Below are 27,202 nucleotides of genomic sequence, written 5' to 3' on the forward strand. Positions count from 1 at the left end.
GAATCACTCGGCTTAGGTAACAATGCACTACTTTGAGGAATCACTTTTTAAATTTTTAACCATCTAGTTTCCAAGAAAGTTCTTATCTAGTAGTGTGTGTGTGTGTATATTCCTCTATGCATATTTAAAATATCGTCTTAGACATATTCCATTGCCTACAAAACTTTTTGTTTCTAAAATAGCTCTTGCCTACCCACTTGCCTGTGAAGAAACTTCATATACTTTTTAAAACAGGCACTTTCCTTTCTTCAACCAACCTACTACTTATAAGATCCTGAAAAAGGAAAGACATTTCAAACCCCTTGAGCTTTAAAGTAGCTCTCAGATTTATACTTAGCTGTTTAGAGGTAACTATAGTAACTATGTATTGGTAGTCAATTAAGAGTTATTCAGCCTTTCATCTAATCAAGCAGCAAGGCCACTTTATCTGCTTAACTACAGGAGAGGGTACAGCAGACAAGAGGATAAGCCAAGTCTAAGAATGACTTTGCTGTTCTGCTGTCAGTAGCTTTCCCAGTAATTGCGTAGAACTTCCCCAATTCCACCTTGATACTGTAACCCAAGCACACCACTTGGAGTTATGTGTGAGCTGTGTTTGGCAAGCTGTTTAACTCCCCCCTCAAGCATAAATTTACAAAGAGAACTCTCGCCTTCACAACCAGGAATCCCTTGCACCTCATACGTTCAGACTCATCACCAAATATGTTATATACACTAAATATTTGGTTATGTATACTACATATGGTTCTATTGTCACAGCCAACTGCACCTACTGCTTCTGCATACAAGACTACATATGTTTCTCTGTATGTGAATAAATGTGCAGTATCACCATCATTATTACAAAAACGGGCTTAGGAAAGGAGGTTTTTGAGAACTGGGCTAAGATAGCTCTCCAAAAGCCGCATATTGCTGGGATATCCCTTCTCCCCCTCAGTCTCCCTTACTTCCAGTGGAAACAGCTGAGAGCTATTCAGCATATTGCTTATCTAGGTCCTGGACAAACTTTCCTCAGAAAAATCAGTATGTTTCCTGAAACAGAGGATGGTTCATCAAACCCGGTAGACTTCTATGCGCTTATGACTGAGCAAAAGCTGTAACAGCCTAAGAACTACTTACCAAAGGCAGCCTCTCCTTGTTCAAGTTCTTGTTTCACTCTGGTGTAGTCATCTTTAATTCTCTCTAATTTTCGGACATTTCTGGCACTCAGAACCAGCAGTTCATTGAGAAGTCCTTCCAGCCCCTCTTTCTCAGATGTTAATGATCTTATTTCTTCTGTCAGATCCTTCGCAGTACCAAAATTGCTTCCTGCATGTTTTGTGGGGGCAGGGGGAAGGAAGAGGGAGGAAAGAGACAATGAAGCAGACTTGCAACATCAGTAGGTTACACAGCAAACAAGGGAAATTAAGCAACTATACTTCCCAGCAGCAACTGAAAGACCAATTTGGGGGGGGGGGGGGGGGGGCGCGGGAGGAGAAGGGGGAGGAAGAGAAAAGAAACAGCTTTGCAAGCATCCATTTCATTTGCATACTACAAAAAGAATCATAATTGTTAACACATTTAATCTTATACACACAGAAATAATCAATTTTTTATTATTGATACAATTTACATTTTTGGAGAAAACTTTTTCCTAAGGTCCACACTTCAGAAAATGTCATACTGTAATTCACTGAACACTGTGGTGTGATCTGGAAGACCATTTTCTTGTTTTGGAGGACACATCAACTTGCAATACTTTTTAAATAGATGCTATTAATCTGCTACACCCTGAAGTACTTCCTCCTTGAACAAAGCAGCACTATGCCGTTGTTCATAACAAGCACCAGAAGGCTGTTTGTAAGTGACAGGTTGCATTTCTTAAATAGCATGTACCCCATGCAAAGACCATCAGGAGATGTTCTTCTGAGAGAACATATTTAAAAGTCAAGACTCTCCACACTTCTGGCTCTCCCTGAAGCACGAAACCTCGGAGACAGGCAGAATACCTCACTATCACCAGCTTGCACTGCTCTGGAGTTTTTAAAAACATTTGTCTCCTTTGGACAGGGATCCAGAGTCAAAAGCTCAGTTCCCAACTGGTTTACAGTGTAGCCTAGTAATATGTGCCCACTTAACCTTTCTTACAACCATTTGTATAAGAACCTGGAGAGGAATATTTCCTTACTTCACAGAGAAGTCTTAAGTATAAATGCACAATGACAGTGAGATGCTCAGCTATTAAATCATTTTTAAATAGCAGTAGAGTAATTATTATAATGCTACATTTATACAGCTGTACCTGCGTCTTTTCAATGATTCAGCTACTCGTCTGGAAAAAAAACCATACACACAAAAATCTACAAAAAAAATCACTGTAATCTAAAGAATACTTGACAAAAATAATTTCCATCTAGACTTGCCCAATACAACACAAAAGATCTCTAGCACAAGATCTAAACTCTAGCATCACCCTAACTTAGCAAAAATTTGGTGGTATGATCTAATAAGTAAAGGGATCTAGTAAGTAAATGCACTTAGAAAATTTAGCCTTGAAGCAAATATTAATGTAAAGCACATCCTGTCACACATATAAGATGTCTCATCAGCTTCTGAAGTATGTGCAATGACTGCAGTCTCCTGAAATAACTTTCTAATACTACCAGCGTTATTCAGATATAAAGGTGTCCTTTTGCTTTTTTTTAGGAATACAATAAACTATTGCTTACACACAACAAATCAATTAAAAAACTATTTTTTAAAATCAAGATATAATCCAAAACATTAAATCCACATCAGAGTACCCTAAATTGTGGCACTACATCCTTTTTACCTGGTGTCTCAAAAGTGTTAGTCACAGTCTGAAACAGGAATGGTTTGGGTGCTGTTCATTTCCTTCAGGACAGGGGAGCAAGAATGGGACACAAATATTTGCACTGGTCAGAAGTTGGCAAACCACTGTTTGACAGCTGCTGGGAGCAGATCCATTCCTCCAGAGCATAAGAGTGAATGTAAGCACTTCCAGCAAATAATTACAACCATCCTCCTGGAGGAAAGATGATGCTGCAAACTCAAGTGGCCATGTGAGGACAGGTGTGCCAAGAGGAGACCGCACTTTCAAAAAATTTGGAAAAGATTGTACAAAATAAATCAGGTTTAAAGACTGAACATTGCTAAGTATGGTAGCTTTGTTTGGTGGGGGATTTTTTAAATTTAATTCTAAGGCTACGGTAGTTTCAGTCAACCCCTTTTCTTTGCTTAAAGCTGACTTTTTTTTTGTTTCTTTTTAAGAGTTCAAAACTCCCCTATTTCTAATTCTCAGCTAAAACCCCACTTGCCAGTTCTAACCTACAAAGAATTATACAATCAAATAACTATAAATATGCTTTACAAATACTAGCATCTTATGGCTTACTGGTGCATTTATTGGGAAACCGCAGCACAAATTTTATTATCTTAATCTGTCATATGTTTCCAAATGGGCAAAACATGGCAGCAAGATAAGCAAGACAAAAATCACTGGAAAAACGACAGATACTCAGATGCTTCTAAGGCAATAAGACTTAAAATTAAACAGTGTTCCTTTACTTCACCTGAACTCATCCAAAGCATCAACACAGAACCTTAATAAAACATGAAGGCAAGAGATTCTTCATTAGAATCCAGAGCCTGCTCTTGCATTTCAGAAGACAGCAAGGAAAAAGGTATGATATTACATCTGAAAGTTTTATACATACTGAATGGATCTTAATTCCCAGAGGGGAAGTTTATATCAAAATAAGGCTATGAGGAAAAAGTATCAGATATATATATCCCAAAGCCAAAACTGCCTGATGCAGCTTTCCCTGACAGCAGAAATGTCTGGAAGTCTGCAGTGAAAAGTCAGAAGAGCTTATACAAACTCATGCACCACAAGTGCCATCAGTGACCTCAATCACAGCAACCAAAATAACTGCTTTCTAAACGCTGTAAGAAGGTTGATTTAAAAATTAATATATAATCCCTAGCTGCCAGCATTAAAAAACATGTCCTCCTGGGGTTTTTTGTTTGTTAAGAGACAAAGTCACATTGGATGCTGTAGAAACATTCTGAAGACATGTCAAAATATTTTATTCCGCTAATATCCTGAAAATATTAAAGTTCCTTTTTTTAACGATAAAATAATTATTTTCCCTAAGTGAACAAAATAACTGTTACTTTGACAACCACTCAGAGCTATGTTTTATATAGCCATACCGCCAACAGAGCTCTAGTTGGGTGACATTAGATAAAGTCAGTCCTAACTCTTCCCAGGAAACTCAAAAACCACTGAAGTTAATAGGAGTGTTCACTCAGAAAATCTGTACAGAGACAACAAACCTGAGGAATTAATAGTTTAACACCAAAGCTGAGCTTCTGGTCTAAACCAAGACACGAGACAGGGATTCTATGAAGAGGACTGAAGGGCAAAATGCTGCTTTTCCCATCTTTCCTCCTGTCTCGCAGTGACACTTACTAGCGATGTGCAATTTCAGCCACTACATACGTGTTCCTATAAACACACTGGGTGCAAACTGGCACACCAAATAGGGAAACCCACAAATTCAGAAAACGTCCAGGCTAGAAAGTCTGTTGCTCTATCAGAATGTTAAATCTATTCCATTTCAACTTGAATAAATCGAGGGAATCAACAGCGCTTGGATAAAATGATGGTGGGGAGGGGAAGGGGAGGAATAATCATCTGAAATGAAGTTGGGATCATGATAAAATCTGAAATCATTTCACATGAACCTTGCCGAACTGACTATACCTTTACAAGTACAACACCGGAAAGTCGTATTTTCACTTTCCAGCTAATTCAAAGTATCCAGTGCTCCAAACATGTTGAATAACATGCTTGCATTACACTGTAATAAAGAGCTGCGTATGTACACTTCACTTTGAGGGGCTGAATCTTACCATTATCTCAAAAGACGGCAATGAAAAACCCAGTTTAAGCTTCCTCCTTAATCCTGCCCTCTGGGGCTCTCTCCTTATACACATCCTTCATCCCCCGCTCTCTAGAGATAGTAATGTCGGGTAAGCTCCAACAACTTGATGTGAAGGCCAAAAGTACCAGCCAAATCAAGCAAAACCACCCCAACTGGAAAAATAAAATAAATTAAAAAACTATCCCCAGGCACAATGTAGTTATATAATTGCTTTTACTCACTGTAAATATAAATAGTATATTTACCTTATTTTCCGCTTTTCCCAAAGTTTTACTTATATGACTACATAATTCAGCTAAATAGTGCCCTGCATATTAAGTATTTTTTTCTCTATATTTTCTCTATACATAGTTACATGCCACAAACTCATGTCCATTGTCATTGTCAGATTTTACTATATTGGGCAGATTGTTGCCCATTTAGTAGCCTCAAATTGTCATACTATTATTTTGATACCATTTGCCAGCAACAAATTGACTAAAAATACAGTTTGAAATCCATCCCATTTTGTAAAAACCAACAAATGTGTTATTATTTAAGCTTTGTTAAATACTTCCCCTTCAAAATACAAGGCAAACTTAATGCCCCACAACTTTTTTTACTCCCACTTTTTCTCATATTTATGCCAGGAATTACATGTGCTCATACTTTCCATTATTCATACATGAAGCAGTGAGGCACGCCCCATCCCTACTGAAAGTACGTTCAATGTGGTACAAGCAAAGGAGCAATTTTTGCATAACAGTAAAGCATACATACTGGACATTGCCTTGAATGTAAGAAAAAACAGACTGGTCATTATTTATCACTATGTATAAGCTAATTCTTCACAGACTACCACCACTTTTAATAATACATAGGAAAGAGAAAATTTACAATTTAGCTTAGGGCATTTGCCACCATGGTATTTATCAATGGCACTGGAATTCAAGGCTGAAAATCCTCCACCCTGTGATTAATGAGAATACAAACTGATTCCAACACCAGAAAAGAAATTGAAGAAAATAAATATCATTCATCTGTGCACAAAGAAAAGAGAAAACGCTAAAAACATGACAGAAATGTAAGATTTTTGAAGCACTGCCAGTGTGCTTGCACCTCTGAAAAAAACAAATAGCAAATGGGGGACAGTCTACCATCTCCTGAAACATTTTACAGAATTCCAGCATATTTGAATCACAATTACTGTTTTTAAGCAATAACACAGGCCAATACTTTTATGAAGCATAATGCAGCTGAATGATGATGTGACCCTGAAAGGTAAAGTAAGAAAATAAGTCTAGAAGCAGGCAAGAGACTCCACAGATATATATTTGGAGGAGGATTTCTGTGCTACAGAAAGCCTTTTGTACCCGGCCTGAATCAGTTACCACAGAGCAAACCAGGAATTAAAAAAAATAAATATACAAAGTGTGGGGGAACCCAACAACAACAACATTTTAAATCAGTAATAACAACTCAAAGGCTCAAATGAAAATTATCAATGAGAAAAGGCACAAAAACCCTGAAGAAAAAGGCAGAGGGTTTGGAAGATGGCAATTTAGCAATACTGAGGCACAACTGGTTCCAAGGAGCAACAGCTACTGGTGAACGCTGGGCCACCAGATGCTCTCAAGTGCCTGCACTGGGGATGACAAGTACAGCCCAGGAGCACATTAGTCCCAGCAGTTCACGACGTGTGTTAGGCCAATAAAGGGTTGTTGCAAGTCATGTATAATTCTCTTTCAACATGGTAAAGGATGCCCAACCGAAAGTGGCTCCAAAGCTCAAGGGTCACCCAATAGCACAGACACGTGCACACGAGCTTCCCTACTTCCCCCTGCCTCATAGTTCCCACTCACCTTATGCCTTTCAATCTCTGGTTCTTTTACATCTCCCCTCTCTCCTGCCTTTGCCTCCACTCATTACTGCTACCAGCGGAGAGGAAGGGACATGCTGAGAGCAGGGAAATAGCCCAGACCTGATCTCCATGATCTTGAGGGCTGCATGAAATCATCACCCTCCTTTTTACTAACCAGAGAAGGATTGGGGAGAGAAATATTCAAGCCAGGTAGGTTGAGGCACCAGAAGTGCATGCACTGAGGTTCAGAAGTTTGTCACCTTGGCTCCCTGGACAGTCAGTGGAAAAAGGTACATCACCACCCCCTTCCACAGACTGCACAGGGGTTTTCTCATCACCTCCAGACCACAGCACAGCCTTTCCATGGGGCGAGAGCACCTTCCCTTCACAGCTCTCCCCATCTAACATTCCTCCTTTGAGCACATAACCCCAGAAAAGGAACTGCCAAAGAGCTTACTCAACCCCCTCTCCCCCTTCAGGGACAGCAGCTTAGGTAACAGGGGAGAAAAAGAGTAAGTTGTTAATGTCACTGACTGACTTCTCCAACAGCAGCAATGATTTTCTGCTGTCTGGTCACATATCACACTGGAACTTCAGCTACAACAAATTATCCTTGAAGTTCACTGAAAGCCAGTAACATCCAGCAATCTCATTTGGAAATGAGATTAAAAGACAAACAGTATAGCTGTCTGCAGTCTGCATGACTGTTTGGGAGTTGGATTAGGGGGGTCCCTGGCTTTATTTTGCAAATGAGTTAACAGGCTTGCCAAAAAGTACATCACATGCAGCAATCCAGGGTAGTAAATTTTACTTCACAGAACATAAAGTGACCATTGTGGGAAGACACCCCAATATACAGCCTTGTACGCCGGAGTCAGACATTGAGATACAGGCATGAAGAAGAATTAATCTCAATATGCCTTTGAGCCGTCAACCCAGGCCACTGCTGGAAGCAAGAATCCGTAAGTGGGGAAGCAGCTATGTCATCTGACAAGACACAGGTCTATCAAACTTCAATTTATCAAAAAAAATAAGCCTTCATGAGAAGAGGCATTGGTATTTTTGCTTCTAAGACTAGCCGAGTTCTCCAACTGATACCAAACAACAGTTCTCGGATACAGAAAAGGTTAAAAAAAAAACCAAAAACAAAAACACAAAACCAAAAAACAGGAGCACTATCGCCTTCCAATGAAAGGCAAATTACGAGCTTTATGTACAATGTCTGGAGAAGATCTCAACGTCATGTCAAGAACCTTATGCCGATACATATTTCTGCACAAAGTGACAGAACACCGCACAGGCATGAAAACAAGACATCCTCATTACCAAAACACGCATACGCATGGCTGAAAAATGTCCTTCAGCCTGCACTGGCATCTTCCCTGATGCTGCTGACTGCTCTGTCCCCTCTCTAACATACTCATTCCCAACTGGAATGCTTAGCACCAAAGCTGGAAGGCTGGGGGGTTTTTTGTTACAGTTGCTTTCTAAGCCTGCAGAACTTCCCTAAGTGAACATCAAAGAGAAGGCAAAGAGGCAACAGTCCCAGCATTAAGTTTTGTGAAAATATGCTATTCTAGTATTTATGTCCTGTTATTTATAAACTACACTTCTATATTGACATAAGGGAAAAAACCCTTTTCGTTATACTGCTGGAAATCATCCCACAATGGTATTTCCAGTCAGATCCCACTTGCAGGTATTTAATGAAATAGAGACAGTGCGAATTACAGGACGATAACACAAGGTCTCTTACTGGTGTAGACAGTTTTAAGAATAGAATTTTATAATTTGTTTTAAATACTTACAAGTCACCTTATTCTAACTTCTGTGGATATAATTTGTATTTGTAGAGACATAAAGAAAGTTAATGACATGCATCTCATAGATAACTACATAATGAATTCAGTTTTTCATTCACATTTGTTTAGCTCCCTGCTAGCCACTTTTGGGCTGTCTAGTCCCACACTATTATGCATTCTCAAGAGAAAAAAAAATTCACCTAGAGTATATGAAGACACTGTAAAATATATCAAACAACCTCTTTTATTCAAATATAGGAAACAGACAACACGACGACTAAAAATTCTTTTCAGTTTACCTCCTCTCTGCTATTCCCAAATTATTTTCTCACTAAGGAAAAATGAGAAACACACCATTTCTCACATATCATTTGCTCTTCTGCAAAACAGCCTCAAGTAGTAAGATAAATCTTAATAATATTTCTACAGTTACATTCACACTTGCTTACATATTGTCCTATTTGAATTTTCTTACTGGCTTAGGATTATTTGATCTGCAATTTATTCCTCCCAAAAAAATTCATGCTAAATAGACACTCAATGCCAAGAGAAACAACAGAGTATCATGTACTGCCATGTTCTTCCCATAACTAATGACAAAATTGTTATAAGCATGTTAAGAGCTACTGTAAGAAGTAACTGTTATAACAATCACACGTAGGTTTCTAAGCACTGACATTAAGGTGTTTTATTTTTAAAAAAAAGTAAGCCTACTAGATGCTAAACCATAAGATTTCATCAATAACTACTTACAAATGTGTATGTCAACAGTAACATCAAATGCAATCAGGAGTACTTGTTAGCTATAATTAGCTAAAGCTACTGACTGAAAAACCATGAACAATGTAATAAGATTCCACTAATTATGTTTGGAGAAAAATTCTGGACTAGCATCTCAGGAGTATTAACTGCAAGTTATTTATCACAACAGGCAAATGCCAATCAGAAGGTAAGGGAGTTGTTGATATAACGGATCTGAATTGTAACTGTAGATAGAAATACCTCTTGAACATTTAAGTACAGGGTTGTTGGGTTTTTTTCCAAATGAAATCTCACTGGGATTTAATTAGTCTACTGTATTTATTCTACCAGCTTCAGTAATACAAAGATTCCCAAACCTTCTTTCTTTCTCCTCCAATTTTAATTTTGCACTTCTTTCAAGGAAGAAATAATAGGAGAGACATTTAAATATGTAACATCATCTCTTATATCTTTACAGTATCATTTATTTGATAGTCTTAAAATCCAAGGTATTGCACTGACAGAACTAATAAAATTGCTATGCTTACTTTGTATTTATTGCAGTATTTGCATCTCAAAACAAGATAGGCTATATTCTTACATTTTCTGGTGCAAATACTATAAATCAATGCGTTTGGAATAGAAAGTACAGTTCACATAGAAGCTGAATGTTATCTGAATCTATCAAGGTAGCCATTAAAGGTTGAGGTATATATCATGCTTTCCAAGTCATCACATCATTAAGTCATCACACACGTAAGCTCTGAAACCAATGCATCACTTAATAACTATATTCTTAAGCTCATCTGACTTAACTTCTGGGATACATTAATCCAGATGTATGCAACTGCATTCAGTTACCTTTTTGCTTTGGCACTGTTCCAAAAATCACTTAACTCTGCTTCCTGAAGGAAAATGTTACGTTAAACAAAAATGATACAACATCTGTTTAGAGAAAAACAGTTATTCTCAGTATCCACTAGTACTGCTGAATGAGGAAATTGTTTGAGAAAATAATCTAAGTGCTACAGTAAAAAGCAGAAGTAACAGATATTTATCCCTGCCTGATGCTTCCAGACTAAATGAAAACCTCTAACTATGACCACTAAACTTTACTCTTACTGTAGATTTAGATATAGTATAATTTCCTCTGAATTTCATGCTCTTCCAAGGCTGTCCTTAAATAATAGCATATTACCAAACTGAAGATTCTCCCACCTCCTAGCAATTTTAATATATCCAGGCTGTTGATTAACGTTTTGGTAGCTGCCTGACAGTTCAGGGAATACATACATACAGTACCTTGCTTAAATCTTAACCAGTATTTAAAAGGTTAAGACCTACTTTCTTAACTATGCCTTATTTAAGAGGTGTCATTCATTTATTGTTGTTTTAGAACAAGAATACACAGAACTGAATACTTCGGCCTTCTCTAAATTATCCACTGCTCACTAGTTTTGCCTTGTTAAGTAAAAAAAAAAAAAACCAACCTATTTTTAGCTCCTCCTTCCTCTTTCCTCTTCCGCATTTACCAAATCTTTTCTTCCTGACTTGTTTCTCTGCTAGCTGCAATTCATTCTGCATCCTGGCTTTTCTGATTTTATTACTTCATGCTTTAAGACTGAAATATTTCCACTTTTTTGAGATTTTTTTTTTTAAACTTTCAGGTCTTGAGAGCGCTATTTTTTTTTATTCCTGTATTTCCCCTGTATCCTCTGCATACTGCTCTGCATTTAACATAAACAAATCCCAACACATCAACTAAATGTATCCATTTACAATGAGGTAAAGAAATTACAGTATCCACTGTCACCAAATTACCTTTCATCCTTGATTTTCAACCAGTTCCCTCCAGAATTTTGCCTTAGTAACAACTTGGGATTGTATCATTCCCAGTCATTAAAACTCCCTGAAGTAAGAGTTTTTCAGAGTAAGAATAAAAAAAAGAAACAATGCTTTTTATCAGTACTAAGAAACAGCACCGATACTTCTTAAAAAGCATAGAAAGGCAACCATAGTCACAGTACTGTGGAAATAGTTTATAGAAACATCAGCATTAAATTGTCTTTTGAATTCGTTCCTGAAACAAGCGACCTCTGTTAAGAGCTAACAAGTGTAAAATATTGCTATGAATGTTTTGGAAATAGTCCTCAAGCTGTCATTTACTCTCTCGAAGTGCCAGACTGAGGTACATCTTTTCTGGCCAACTGCTTCCTGCTGGCAGCACGAAGCAATTGCACATCCAGTTTATGGGCTCTTTTGTTCTCAAGGACGTCATAAAATGGCTGGGGAAAACTTTGACCCCATTTCTGAAAGCGAGAAAATTACCTACATTCAAAACTGCCCACGGGCAGAGAAGGGTGATTGCTCAGCTTACCTCTCGCAGGTGGACACAGAGAAATAGAGAGGGTTTCCATTTTGAAAAAGTGTTATGAGAAGCAAGGAAATTGAGCATGCTCAGCATCAATACAAGACCTGCTCTTTAATTTCCTTTATGATTTCGCACAAGCCTGACGTTATCCATTTCTGGCAAACAACCCATGCGACACTGCACAAAGTTTCATTTTAAACTAATTCATGTGTGCCAGAACTAGATTCTTGCATCTAATTGAGAAAGTAAATCACCAACAGATAGTTATAACATGTCGCCTTGATATGTATTAAAGAACCCTCCAGCCTTTCTTTACTTGGTGTAATGCTGGAAAATTCCTTGTACCCAAGTCTATATTCCCTTGTATTCAGCTTGCTTTCTGAGGCAGGTGTCTAGCAAAGAGATACTTACACATCTGCAAACAATTTGCTGAATTACAAAACCCACCTCTTCAAACTTAAGTGACAGAACTGTGCTTTGCCTTTTTTCCTTAGTGAAAAGTGCAGTAATCCCCAGTAAGTGGCATGTAAAGCTGTTATGTATCAGACTCTGTAATCACATTTCAATGTTTTACTGGTTGTAAATAATACGCACGAGTGCTCCAAGGACCAAATTGCTCTTTTGCTACCAAGATTAGTTGTTTAATGATCTGAATAGCAGAAGCTACCAATTATTATATTCCATTTTAAAGTGTCATTTAAAGCCACATTTGTAATTACTATACCTTTGTTGTAAATTTATGCTCTTAGCTAGAGAGATCTAGGCATATAACTTGTAAGGTCCAGGAACGGGTGTTGATAATTATTTATCAATTTCACCTATGGAAAAATATGTTCTTTGCATGTTTACTGCCTACCAGTAGTTCCCAACTGTGGAGAGGAGCCTGAAGTGCTTTACACAAGGCACAACACAGCCCCGTTCTGCCGGACTTGCCATGACTTCAAGGGATCAAGACCAGTGTACATCAATGACTTTTCCTAAGAAGTCTCAGCTATGAGAAAGTCAACAACTGCTCTAACACACCACTCAACGTTAGTCCTCTCATCACTTAAAACTTACCTGAAACAGCCAGCGTTTTGGCTTCAAGTAGAGCTGGTAGTTGAGTCTCAATATCACTCACTTTCCTCCTCAAAGTACTGCAGAGTTTCTGACTCGTACAAACCTAGATTGAGGCAGACAGCTGTGATATATAATTCATTCATGTAAAAGTATAAGGCAATTTAAATGGAGCTTCAAATGTTGTTGGTTTACAGACATGACATAACATCCTACAGCAAGGTGAAGAAGCTTAATAAAAAGTGATGTCTTTACAGAAATACCCAACAGGAATCAAAATTTCCAGTCTTTGCCGCACATTCTACTATAAAAATAGGGAACGGTATTAGCATTAGCTACCTGCAAGACAGAGAACACGTTTCACTATTAGATACTGAGGCTGCACACAGAAGAAAGGCCATCTTACGAACTCCATACAATTTCAGCATTAACAGTGACATGTGGAGTGGAGTGTAGGTAAGCCAATGTTTGGAGTTTAAGATGTCATAACACTGAACGTACAGTGATTTTTATACAAAATATACCTTGCCGCACATCTTAACTGAAAAAAGGCAAAGCAGACATCTTTAATTCTCCACACAGGCAATAAATAAGACTATACCAGTGCAATACTGTACTTTGTTTCATAATCAAGAGACACAGCTGACCGGGATTTAGGTTTCTGACGTTTCCTCTCTCTCTTTTTTTATCTTTTTAACTGGAAGTTCCTTCAGCAACAAATCAGAACTGCTATTAAAAACATGGAGAGAGACAGGAGGAAAAAAAAAAAGGAAGTTCAACTGTTTCTGTACTTTACATTTAAGTGATTTAAGTGTACATTACCATCTCAGAAGGATCTTATACAGTATACGCAATTCATACAACTCCCACATATTCAAAAATGTTGGTTCTTATTTCACATTGCATCATTTGTGAAGGAAGCAAAATGAACAAACAGAAAAATCTCTCATCAAGGGCAAATCTCTCGTCTGAAGGCAGGCATCAAACACTCGCTTCAAATTGTAGCTGACACTTGAGAAAACATTGCATTCATTGGAACCAAGGGTAAAGCAATAGTCAAGAGAGGCACAGGCCAGTTGTGAAGAGATGACCTGTGAAATATAATCTCCAGAGGAAAGTTTCCCTACCCTCCTTGACTGCTCTCGTTAAAAACAAGTGTACATACCACACTTATTAGCAGAAGCACAGCTATCACTTCACTTTTAAGAGCAAAAGCCTTACAGCTCTAATGGCTTATCTGTTTGTACAATTAAAGTATAATAATTCAGATATGATACTAACTGTAAATCCCTTTAAATGGATAATACCCCCTGACTTTAGCTGAGAGCATCTGTTAAACATAAATGGGTCATATTTTTTCTTGAGTCAACAGAACTATCCTCCAAGCAGTAACTGTTACTATCTAAAGACTTCAGAGTCTTCCTATTAATTTAAAAACACATACATCTCATCGCTTCTGCACCTACTTTAATTTTTCAATTCCCAGATATTTCACTTTGTTTCAGTACCCCCTTCTAAGTGACTTGCTTATTAATTCACTTAAAATGTTTTAAAAAACCCAAACCCATAAGAGGTGAATAAACGTGACCAAAGAACCCAAAGGCCATTTCTGTCTCACGCTTCCAAAATAAATCTGAAAGTTTTTAATGACTTCTTTCTAAGCAGCACTCTCTCTTTAGGGGTACTGAATGGCTGAGTGAATTGCAATTAGATGGGGAATCTTTCAGCTCCAGGAAAACTGCATGAATATATCCCATGCTAGTAGTAACTTAAAGTCATTACCAGTAGACAGCTGTTTGGCAATTATGCAAAATAAGCTGGGAGGTTTAATCAGTTCCTAGTAAACACTGTCCACTTTGTAAGCACTACTGTCAGAACGAAGCTTGCTGGCACTCTTCATTAATGGACCAAATGCAGGGAACCAGAGGCTGAAAAGGAAGTTCCTCTAGCTCACAGAGATGATTCTTCTGGAACATAAGATAAGTACGTTACCAAGCCTCTGCTTGTATCTATGTCATGTGTATTCTGTAGATAAATGAACAACATTAATCTTCAGAGCTATCATATGGCACAGTTCAACAAAACTAAATGAGCAACCGGAGAGGCAAAATAATATAACATCCTCTAAACTAATAGCACTGCTTCTACACTACATCAGTTCTACCCTAGAAGCTCCAATTCTTTTCATTTTTTCTAATTATTTTATCTTAATAACAGCTACCATTATTCATTAGGGTAGCTTATTCAGCCTCTGAGGAAAGGTTATATCTTAGCTAACAAAGATGATGAACATTCAGAAAGCCAGCATCCTGCTTTGCTCCTGGGGAAACGCACCACCCTCCCCCAGCCAGTCTGATCGCCAGCGCCTGTGGCCCCAGCAACACCCTTTCCCTGTTCTCGGTGATCAGCCCTGCTGCAGCCCACGCAGCAGCAAGCTCCAAGTCTAACGAAAACCTTCCTTTCAGTTTCAGGGAAGTTCTTCACAGCCAAATTATTTAATAATCCTCTTCAGTGGCTTGTGGTTTTTTTTAAAGCAGACTTGCAATAAAAGAAAAAAAAAAAGGCTCTTGTTTAGGAATGCACCTTACAAAGCTGTGTTCAGACACATAAACGCTACTCAAAAAAGCAGTCTATCTGAAACCAGTAGGATGCTGGTTAGCAAAGATATGTGGAATAAAGATGAAAAGCAGTAAAATATCAAAAGCAAGTTTGCCCATTGTCTTCCTCTTCCATCTTTCCAGCGTATTATGTTAATCTAAAGCAGCAGAAAGAGGGACAAGGACACTGACTAAAGCACTGAAATTTACTCTTCCTCCACCCATCTCAAGGAAAAGTAAGTTTTGAGTAACCTTCACATTTCTTTACAACTGCACCTTGGAAGACATAGAGAAATTCTCTTTACGCTGCTTGAAGAAAAGGACAGTCCACCTGGATCTCCCATACAGTACAATCTTGCCACTAGCAAAAACAGATATTAATTTCTGAAGGAAAGTGGTAGATAAGGGAGATTGTTCCCTTCATTAGCAGGTGAATCTTAGCTTTTGCAGCCTCAGCTGAAAACACAGATGAGGCAAAAAGGCTGTAAAAATATTAGTGTCACAGGGGGAAAGAAAAGATCTTTGACAAAGTAGTATTTTCCCCACACAACGAAAAGGTTTAAAAGACCAGCTCTATTCAGTCTGAGAATAAAACAATAGGCTGAAACGATCTGAATAAATAAAATAACAAATGGATTGGAGGAGTCTCATTACATGCTTCCTATTTATCTTCTCTAGTAAATAAAGGCCATCACATAGGAATGGAATGAAATTAAAATAGTATTTTATCTATTGAATATTTAAAGAAACAGGCTGTGGAATTCTACCTTGCAGACTTCTCAATTGTGACCCAATGTTTGAGCTCTTTTTGAAAAAAGTCTCTCGATATTACAGTGGTAAAATAAAACTTCAAGAGGCACACGTTTTCAGGGGAGAAGGCAAAATCTGTAACTTATGTTTTCACTTGCAGATACCTTAAAATAACACATCACTCTGAGGTACTGAACCTATCATTCATTTTATAGATGAGCTGTAGGTCAATTACACACTTTTCCTTGACACTTTTTACATAGTCATTTAAAAAAATATAGCGGAGAGCATCATGTTATAATGGTCTATATTAATTTTTCCCAAGATGTGTGCATAAGCAAGGAATAGAGAAGAATGAGCTCAAAATAAAGTAGGAGAAAAGGAGGAAGGGGTATTGAGATGTAGTCTTCAAGTAGTCTTTTTAATAGTGCATGCTAAAAGTGTTGTCCAAGAAGATCAGGAAGAATAGATTACAAAGGATAAAATTTTCACTAAATTTGGTTGAGTTCTATTAGAGAAAAAACATGAAATACACATTATTTCAGAGTATAAATTCATGACTGATCAAAACCCAGAACTATTTTCCAGTCCCTGTTCTATATAGACATATATGAATTAGCTACAATAAATGGACCTTTTTTTTCTAGAGCACTCCTGGAGCAAAGATGCTCTATGGCTCACTGAGCCATTCTGAAATAAAAACTTTAGTATTCCCTTTCTTGGAAGGGGGCCATGAGAAATAAGCAAAGGAAAAGTAATAATATCTCCGGTTAAGGTATGCTAAATATGCCACACCACTTTTCTTTGTATTTTTAAAGGGAGGTGAGAATTAGATTGCTAGTTTATTATTAGCGAAAGAGTGGGGAAAAGAGGTACATCATTTATGCTCTTCCTTTGCACCAACAAAACTAATCAGCTAGAAGAGACTGTATTAAGAGTGAAAACATTCAGCTGTGACCAGAGCTCACTTTTGTTACATGACGCTGAGGAGCCTGTTCCTAAATGGAGACCCACGAGAAGACCGATCACTAGTAAACATAAACTGACAAACAACAGATTACTCCATCTGATTCCTTAAGCATAATCTCTGTGGCCCGTCCAAATATAAAAGTTGGGGGTGGGGGTGTGTGTGGGATGTGTGTTTAAAAATATTTACGTGCAAAATCTGTTTAGAAGAAACAACACAAAATCAAATTCCTAGAACACAGACAATTTACTATCTGCTTCTTTAAATGTTCTGAAGAACTGAAAACTGATGTGTACTTACTTTGGCAGTAGTTTCTTTAATGGACGTGCTGAACAATTGTTCTTTTTCCTGAAGGCTAGAAGGGATTAAAATAAAATAAAATAAAGTTGACCTTCTCTGCTCATCACGGTCTGCTACACAAGACACATTTTCATATGGAAGCACGTAGGCTTTAAGATGACTCATGCTAACACAAAAAGAGCCAATACCAAAGATAAAAAACTGTATATTGGGTTTCAGTGTTGCTAGTGACTAACCAACATTTTTTCCACCCAATTTCTACCCACTTAATCCTGTTTGTTTGCAAAATGGTTCGTATGCTAGCTCTACAGTTCTTAGTTAATGAGTTTATATGTATTTTACTTACCATCTGAAACACAATTATGATTATTTGTGTAACCATAACATCTTAGAAGTTCCCAGCAGTGTCCAGGACTGCTGCTTTGCTAGGCTATCATCCAAACACCTAACACAAAGGCATTTCTTATAACCCAGTTTCCAAGTCTGCCAGGAAAAGTTCAACTGCAGTCACTTGTTCTCATAGAATTTTGTATGAAATATCACTACTCGTTTTGCTTAGTTTCATAAAAGCCTACAAAATATTTGTACCACATTGATTCAGCAGTGCGGCTGAAACTGAGGCATCATCCTGCTTACACAAACAAATTCAAGGTTTTCTTCCACATATGAAAACAGGCAGATTTACTACTTTGGTATTACCAAACCTAATGTAAACCTGTGTCTTCAGTACTTATAAAGAAATTCACAAGTTACTTTTTTAACATAAAGTTCAAAAATCCAAGTCAAATCAAACATTAGTAGTTAGCACAGAGATTATTTTTGCAACATTAATACTTCCCTCTCTCCTACTCCGCAGGCGTACACTTTTATGCAGCATTCAATTACTTTGTCACTGTGTACCTGACAGTCAGCACTCCCCATCAGCAGCATCTCCATTCTTCCTTTTAGCTGCATTGTAAAAATTGTACTTCTTTTCACAACCAACCACTGATGTTCTTCCCACATAAAGAACTATTAATTTATTTCTGAGCTTTTCTTTAGCGTTCAGCACTGAAGTATCTAAACATTTCTGAAACATCACTGGATTTATTTCAACGATACTCTCACAAGGTAAGGCAGCATTGTATTCATTTTACATGTGGAAGAAACACAAGTCACTGTTATTCAGAAAGCACATTAAGACTGAGTGCCTGCTTTGACATGCACACGGTCCCTGCTGCCTACCTCTATGCTTTTCAGTTTTCTTTTGAGAACTTGTTCCTTCGTATTTTCCAAGCACAGCACTTACTGACTCCTGTTTGACGAGTCAGAGTTTACATAGGTCTGAACCCCAAAGCAAGTGAAATCAGACTTGCAGCCAGTTACTGACCACCTACAGAAAGGCTGGATGGACCATCTCACCCGGCTGCACGCAGGAGTGAGATGGCCTCAGAAGCAGAATTCAGCCGCCCAGCATATCCTTTAATCACGTTAACGAGACAGCTATTTGCATTGCTTTCCCTAACACTCTGCTTCATGCAGCCCACGCCTTTTCAATCTACAGCCCAGCAAGGCCAGTCACCTCATTACCATCACAGCACATGGGGGTGCCTCCAGCTCCAGACAAGGCAGTCCCCTCAGAAATAGCTCATAACAGTGTAAGTGAACACTGTGTAAGGCAACAACAGAAATACAGCTGGCTAGCTACGTAAAAGTGGTTTAACAAAGTTTCCCACGCAGCAGTCTGCAATTTCTCCCTTTTCTACAGCAATACATGGGCAAAACATGCACTAGTACATGTGCAATAATGACATTATGAGCTTCCTGCCTGCCTCTGGGTGTGCCAGAGGGAACGAACTATTTATCCATTTCTTTTCTCAGGCTCTGGAGCTCCCAAGGACTTTCAGCATCTCCCACAGTGTCTGAGCTGGTCAGGTTATGTAAAAAAAGAGCTGGGCTTTGTGTATACAGATGTCAATGGGGAGCAGCAAGGCTGTGGTGTGTAATTGAATGAATAATGGGTGACTGGCCCAATTGTTCTGAAACTGCCTTATAAAATTCAACTTCTAGAAGACACAGGCCATAATAAAATGTAAAGTGCAGTTATAGCCAGAAGAATAACAGTATAAAGATAGCACCTCTATTTAACAAATCTTTTCCATATGCCTCTCCTGTTACCTGTTTACTTTATTCACAGAAAGCCCGCCCCAGGTTTATACAACGTTGCCCTCCTCTGCAGAACTCACACAGCTAACAGGAAAAGAGGTCGATTTTTAATTTCTTTTTAAGCTGTACATCCAAAACAGCATTACAAACTAAGACCCAGTTGTAGAATCCATACTGCTAACAAGGATGCACAAGCCCACGCTTGATTCAGGTCCAGATGCTAAGTGGGGGAAAAAACACCCACTTCTTATCCAGATTTCTTTTTTATGAGCATCTATCAAGTCACTGAAAAATAAATAAGGAATCGTAGACTGCCATTTCAATGACAGCAGAACTATAGTTTTAGGAGAATATTATATTAATCCAAAGTGTATCAATAAATAACATCATTAGTAAATCATCATTTTGACTCAAACTAGTGATAGACACATTAACCATAGACTTGAACCTAAAGAATCCTTTTGTTACAGTTAGAGCATTCATGCAGACTCTTACAAGTGTATTTGTATTATTTATGGTATGAAATTCACAGTAGTATCCTGTTTTGAATCCTTGTTAGCCTTCAGAGCAATACCATAGGAGTCCCTTATCCCTTCTAGACAACAGCCCATCATACAATTCACACACACAGCAATCAAAACCATGTACGAACCAGCCATAGTTACTGACTACGAACAGCTTTTAACTAAGTTTATTCCCGGGTCGTTTTCTTCTACCACAAAACACTGTCATGGAGAAGCCCCTCATAAGCTTTTCAATTAACTGACAAGCTAATGACCTGCAAGAGAAACCAGGCAGTCAATACCAATTCATTCTACCAACAAAGGGCTTTAACAGCCGTGATCTGTTACATGTGACTTGAACCATAAATACTATTTTCTTTTACCACCACCCTGGAGCACCATATTTCATTTTAAGAGAGGTATTCTGTCTGCTTAAAACTTGCCTTACTTATTACTACCAGGGAAAATGGCTTTATAAAGAGGTCCTTGGAATACTACTACATTCTTACCTGGGAAGACATCCATAGTTTTGACTCATTGCTATTCTTCTCTGGTAGAAGAGCTAATCAAGAATTTGACTGCTTGTCCTCACAGTCTCTGCAATCTATTATAAGGACCATTTAGAAGTTACTTCTCAAATTCAATATAAGCTAACTCCATCACAGAGAAAACAAAGTTCTTGACCTAGCTGATGGCAGGACTGGAATAAGACAGGAATTCAATTAACGTGAATTTAACTGACTAAATGCAGGAAAAGAAAGGTTTTTAACACTTGCAGAACTGACAGCAATCTATACATTATGAGTAATTTCTTCATTCATGCAGATTGCCATGTAGGCCTATCATTTAAATGGCTTGCACTGGATTTACACACATGAGGATTCATAATGAGGAGAGAAGAAAAGAAATGGAATGGAGACTTACTACATCCTAAGGCCTCATTGTATAGACTCTAGACCAGAACAGGAAAGCAGGAGCTGAAGAATTATCCTTTCTGGATGACGAGTGAAACAATACTTTGACAAAACATGGACTTCAGCTAGAGAACTGCAGGAGGATGTGGGAATGCTGCGTATTCAGGAGCTGAGATTGACTTGGCACGTAGTAACAGACTATGGGAAAAATTTTAAGATCCAAAAACTTCAAGCAAGCCAGTACCTTTTAAGTTATCTCATTTTAGTGACCTTAAAGAAATATAGGTACTGAGTATGTTGAAATGTAATAACACAGTTAGAGCCTGCTGAGACGACAATGTTCATAATCAGGAACGGTGCACTGGCAAAATAAAGTAAACAAATTCAACGCAACAGGGGACAGAAGGAAGACCGTGAGTCAACCGGTCTGGTTCACACATTCCTTGCCCTGTCACAGGCTTCCTACATGACTACAGAGGACATTAAATGTCATGATATAACAAATAATATTTAAAAAGCATTTTAAAGAATATTCTGAGAAGTTATGGTTCACATGCAGGAATTGCAGATACTATGGAAGTGGCTTTGTTCAGAAGAAGGCCAAGTAGGCACAATACTGGGAAGAATGGCTTTCTACTAAAGGAAGGCACATTTCTCAACATCTTTCCTTCCACTTTGCTAGTATACTTCCCTTTGCATACCAGGCTATTGTGTATTTATGTTTTGCTTCCTAAGAAAATATTCAAAGAATGAAAACAGGCAAAAGGCAAGTCATGCTGTTCCCTACATTCAAGATATATAAATATACATACTGCATAAACAGAAACAGTTTCTGTATTAATGACAAAATATACGTACAGTGACCCTAGAAAAATGTAGTCGGAATGCAGTTTCCATAACTGCACAATAGAATATACCCCACACGTGGTACCAGAGCAAAATAAATAAATTCTGTACTGGAAACTCTTATTTTCATACAGAAACTATGCAGCCATCTCTGATCTTTGCCTAAAGAGGCTGAAAGACAAGACTGTGCCCTTTAACAGCAAATACTCTTCCTTACATTACTGTCATCTAAAAGATTCTTCTAGACACTCTTACTTCACTCCCTATCTCCACACCACAATAACACACACATTTTTGCTTAAGCAAAAAGCACTTACATTTCTTTAAAACTAAGCACAAATCAGAATAATTTAAAGTTACTCATACCTGAATTTCTAATTCATAGAGCAACGGCTTAGAAACCTACGCTCAGATCATATACGTATAAGAAAGCATGATGGGCTGAACCCTCAGTTCATATGAATGTGCACTCCCTCCTAGATAAAATGATTATTAAAGGCTATCATATTGACTTTGCATAGCAAGGTTTTGGTAGCAGGGAGCTACAGGGGTGGCTTCTATGAGAAGCTGCTAGAAGCTTTCCCTATGGCCGATAGAGACAACACTAGCCAGCTCCAAGATGGACCTGTCACTGGCCAAAGCTGACCCAGCCAGCAACAGTGACAGTTCCTCCGTAAGAACATACTGAAGAGGGAGGAAAAAAATCCTGCACAACTGCAGCCAGAGAGGAGTGAGAACATGTGAGAGCAACAACTCTGCGGACACCAAAGTCAGTGAAGAAGGAAGGGGAGGAGGTGCTCCGGGCAATGGAGCAGACATTCCCCTGAAGCCCCTGGTGAAGACCATGGTGACACAGGCTGTCCCCCTGCAGCCCATAGAAGTTAATTGTGGAGCAGATATCCACCTGCAGCCCACAGAGGACACCACACCACACCAGGTAGGAGAAGCCTCCCAAAGGAGGCTATGACCCTGTGGGAAGCCCACAATGAAGAAGGCTCCTGACAGTGGACCAGTGGAGAGAGGAGCCCATACTGGAGCGGGTTTGCTGGCAGGACTTCTGACACTGCAGGGGACCCATGCTGGAACAGTCTGTTCCACTACACCCCATGAAACAGACCCACGCTAGAGCGGTTCACGGAGAACTGCAGCCTGTGGTAAGGATTCACATTGGAGAAGTTTGTGGAGAGCTGTCTCCCATGCGAGGGATCCCACACTGGAGCAGGGGAAGAGCGTGAGGAACGTTCCCCCTGAGGAAAAAGGAGCAGCACGGGAAACGTGTGATGAACTGACCACAACCTCCATTCCCCATTCCACTGTGCTGCTCAAGGGGAAGAGGTAAAGAATTCAAGAGTTAAGTTGAGCCTGGGAAGAAGGGAGAGGTGGGGGGAAGGTATTTATAAGATTTGGTTTTATTTTTCATTAACCTACTCTGATTTGATTGGTAAGAAATTAAACTAATTTCCCCAAGTCGAGTCTGGTTTGCCCATGACAGTAACTGGTGAGTGATCACCCCACCTTATCTCAACCCATGAGCCTTTCGTTGTATTTTCTCTTCCCTGTCCAGTTGAGGAGGGGGAGCGACAGAGCAGATTTGGTGGGGCACCTGGCATCTAGCCAGGATCAACCCACCACAAGTATTTTCTTAACTATCAGCAAATTTAAACAGTTTACAGTATGGCTGAATTTGGCCCAGAGTAATGAGACTGCCTGCAAAAGATAACTTCATTCTAATGGTCACAGCCTGCAGAGAGCACAACTTTTCCAACTTTAAGTCTTCCAACGTGATTCCGTCTCTGATTCTGAAGTCACAAGAGGATGTACTCTCTTAGAAGATGAAAATATATAAACCAAGTCCTACACTTGTAATCTTGCTTTTAACAGCAAACAGAAGCTGACCTTCCAAAAAAGCCTTTGTCCAGTCCTTTGCAAAAGAAATCAGAAGTGCTACTCAGGGAACATTTGGTGTAAACATCTGCTACAGTCTACATCAAGGCAAGAATCCAACAAAAATCCACCAAAAATCTTAAGTCTAGGGACTTCACTGGGCCTTTAAGGAAGAAACCCACAATAGGAAATCAAATCAAACAATCAATAACCTTCTTGTACTTTTACGGTTCTTTTGAAGTGCGTACCTCAGAAAGCTTTGAAGACAAGTCAGAAAAAAAAAAAAAGCTTTTGAACAAAACTTAATGTAACAAGAGACAGCTTTAAGCTAGACATGTAGAGCTAGGACTAAAAGAAAAATAAGAAAACATACTTGTACCTAAAGTTTTCTTGAGTAAAATCAACAGATTCATTATTACAGATACCATGTGCAGTTTTTTTACCAGCACAATACCTACAAGGGTGTTGCTGGTCCTACACTTCTGCTCAATTAAGAACATTGCATTAAGCGCACTAAAGTGAAACAACACTTTTTGTTTTCTTTTTAAAGTCTTCCCCACAAAGTTCAATTCTACCTAATCAAGGAAGTCATTGTATAACAAGATTTTCATTTTACATGATCTGTTCATAAGCCTGGCTGGGCTACATATCTGGGTATTACCACACCAGGAAAGTAACTTTTCAGTCAAGCACATAAATTCCTTTTCATCATCATGCAATGATCCACGGGACTTTAAACAATGAGATTTTCACAGCACCATATCTCTGTGTTGGGAAGCAAAATCATGCTTTAAACATAAATTCAGGGTTTTCTAAATACACTCTGATTTTTCCCTAGATAATACAGCCCACAGAAACCTTATATAATATGACCGAGCTGGTTAAACAATGATAAAAAGGCAAAAATTCTGCTGAACTGATGTGGTGAAAATCCAATTTCTCTATCTAAACCTGTCAGTGCTCTTGAGGCATGGACTTTGACAGTAAATAGAAGGAGAGAAAAGTTGTGTTTAATTCATACTGAAAATGAAATTTGTGGCAGTTGCAAGGACCAGTCACCTGAATTAGGAGTAAAATGCAAAGCGTCACCTTGGAAAGCTTCCAACCTCAAAAATTAATCTGATCTGAGACAGAAATTATCAAGAGATATACTTTAAGGCACAGGAGCATTGAACCTTCGGCACGTTTCAATCTACAGAGGTCCCCAAGGAATATGAATGAGAACCCAAAATTATGCCCCTAGTTCTGAACCATCAGAGAGCTGATTTTGCTCCAGCAATTTGCTCTTTTTCTAGCTATCATTTGCAGAGCAGTATTTCTTCAATGTTGCTTTACATCGATGATTGCTTCAATACCTGTGCTCCCCCACTCAGAATTTACCAAGAGGCAGAACCAGAAGAACACTTTCCCAATGTCTTTGTATAACCTCAGCTTACCAGTAAGGTTTCCCATTGACTCATGGGTTGCTCAGTGACTGCACTTGTCTTTGTCATTCTCGAAGAGTAATACCTATATGAAGTGGACTATAATAACTCATCAACCTGCCCAGAAGCTCTTACATACACAAGAACTCTAAACCAAAACAACCCTTATTTCCTGCAGTGTTCCCAGGCACTAACCCCAAGTGGGGGCTAGTGGGAGGCCTGCAGAAAAATCAGGGCGTTAGATAAGACTTCACAATTTTCTGTAAGAATGATTAATAAGATTTTTTTATTATTATTGCCTGCAATAGGAGGACTGAAGCAGCACCTCAGTTTGCATAGAGTGGTAGCTGGTTTTTTTAGATAAAATCACTCCAATGGAAACAACTTGTTCACAGTCACTTGAAGACGCTGCTGGCATCTTTAATGATGATTCCAAGCTGAATTTTCATTGCCATGCGTTAAGAAATCTTCTGGTCCTACAACACACCATTCAGACAGCTGAACCGGCTGTACGTTTCAACCAACCATTCGCACAGTGCTGTATTTTCCACCACTCTTCTGCCAGCTGCTGCCACAGAGTGGCCGTGGGAGTTGTTGCTCCAGCTGCTACCCGAAACAGGAGCATCAGACTGAAAACAAAGGCACAATCAAAGAGCTATCTGCAGCAGCAGTTCATCGCATCCAAACACTTTCCTCAGATCTTCTGATGTGTCAAGGGATCCCCATTCTTCTGCTACATCTGTCTGGAGTGCACAAAAACTAGAGCTTGCCCACAGCAGCTGCAATTATTCTCTTAAGAATAACATCCGTTGTACTGCACTGACTAAAAGGGTCTGTCCCTGGATATTGTTGTTAGCAATTTTTCTTTATTATATACAAACAAATTCAGTATTGATTGGGACAGCCGGTCATTTTTCCCTAAAGAGGAACAAATCTCATCATATGCATACCCAGAGGAATCAGCACATATGTGGCCTGGACTTTATAGGCTGCCACATCCCACTGGACGCTGTTCAGGCAAGCAGGGGGAACCAGATGCTCAGCAGGAAAAAACAGATTCCTCGTTACACTGCACACGTGGGTACTCAAGCGAGTGGTACTCATCTTTCTGCTGGGACTTTTTCCTTCTATAATGCTGCTTGGAAGGACAAAAAACTGCCTCTAAGATTGCTCAAAAATACTTCACATTGCTAGCAGTGGCTCTCTCCTCCAAGTTGGAAGACTTACTTTCTCCTTTCCTTGCTGTTTTTCCACCTCCTCCTGTTCTTCCCAAGGAAGGCCAGCACCTACGGTGGGAGAAGACTTTGCAGAAGCCCTTTTTCCTCCCTGCAACAGGGGTCCCCACTGGCCCTGGTGGGATCAGAGTCACTATGAACTGCTGAGCCACAGGACAAGGGACTCTGCTCATGCACAGCCAACTCTTCCAAATTGCGTCAGGGGACTTCTTGATACTCTGGCAGCTCTTGTCTGGTGACTTTTGTTTGCACCTTTGCAGAAAACAAGGTGCAAGCTGAAGCACAGAGATTGTATGGCACACTGGGCTTTCAGTACAGAGTTTCTTCTAGAGTTGCTCCAATGAGTGAGACAAAAAAACCCCAGCCACTTCCCCAAGGAGTCTACCCTTCAACCCTGGACAGAGAACAAAGGAACGAAATTAATCCTAGGTAGACAAAAAATGGACAGGAAAACACACCTATCTATCTACAAAAAGAAAGATGAGCCTCCTAATCAGTCAGATCACAAAGGAAGAGGCAGACCTCTTCTTTCACCTGTGACTTGTCTTAACCTTGTCTCACAAAAGTCTGCAGCCAACTTCTTTGAGAAGGTCAAGACAATGGCCGCCTAAAAACACAAACCCAGCCATGGGACTAGCAGAAAATGAGAAAATCCTATTATCAAAGCTCAGGCTGGGTTATGACATTTGAAACAAAATTTGGCATTTCCCTCAAAAAGTCCCTTGTGGCAGAGGAAGATGGCTGTGCAGCCAGTTGCTCCAAGGGCAGGAGATCTGGGGAATTTCCAGGGCAGAGTCCTCCCCAGGTGCTGAGGAACTTCCTCTCTGGCTCTGCTCCTCTGCTGCGAGCCCACTGCTGCAGGTTTTGTGAAGCTGTAG

At 39.2% G+C, this 27,202-nt stretch overlaps 1 protein-coding gene across 1 annotated transcript in view; it reads right to left on the reverse strand.

Moving 5' to 3' along the window:
• The window catches only part of DISC1 (DISC1 scaffold protein), a 209,641-nt gene that overhangs the window by 106,458 nt on the left and 75,981 nt on the right, over nt 1-27,202 (reverse strand). Inside the window, 3 exon segments of the mRNA XM_063329039.1 lie at nt 1,120-1,308; nt 12,763-12,865; nt 17,374-17,428. Coding sequence (XP_063185109.1) covers nt 1,120-1,308; nt 12,763-12,865; nt 17,374-17,428 — 347 coding nt within the window.

This window comes from Chroicocephalus ridibundus, chromosome 3, assembly GCF_963924245.1.
Source record: "Chroicocephalus ridibundus chromosome 3, bChrRid1.1, whole genome shotgun sequence".
Taxonomy (NCBI): domain Eukaryota; kingdom Metazoa; phylum Chordata; class Aves; order Charadriiformes; family Laridae; genus Chroicocephalus; species Chroicocephalus ridibundus.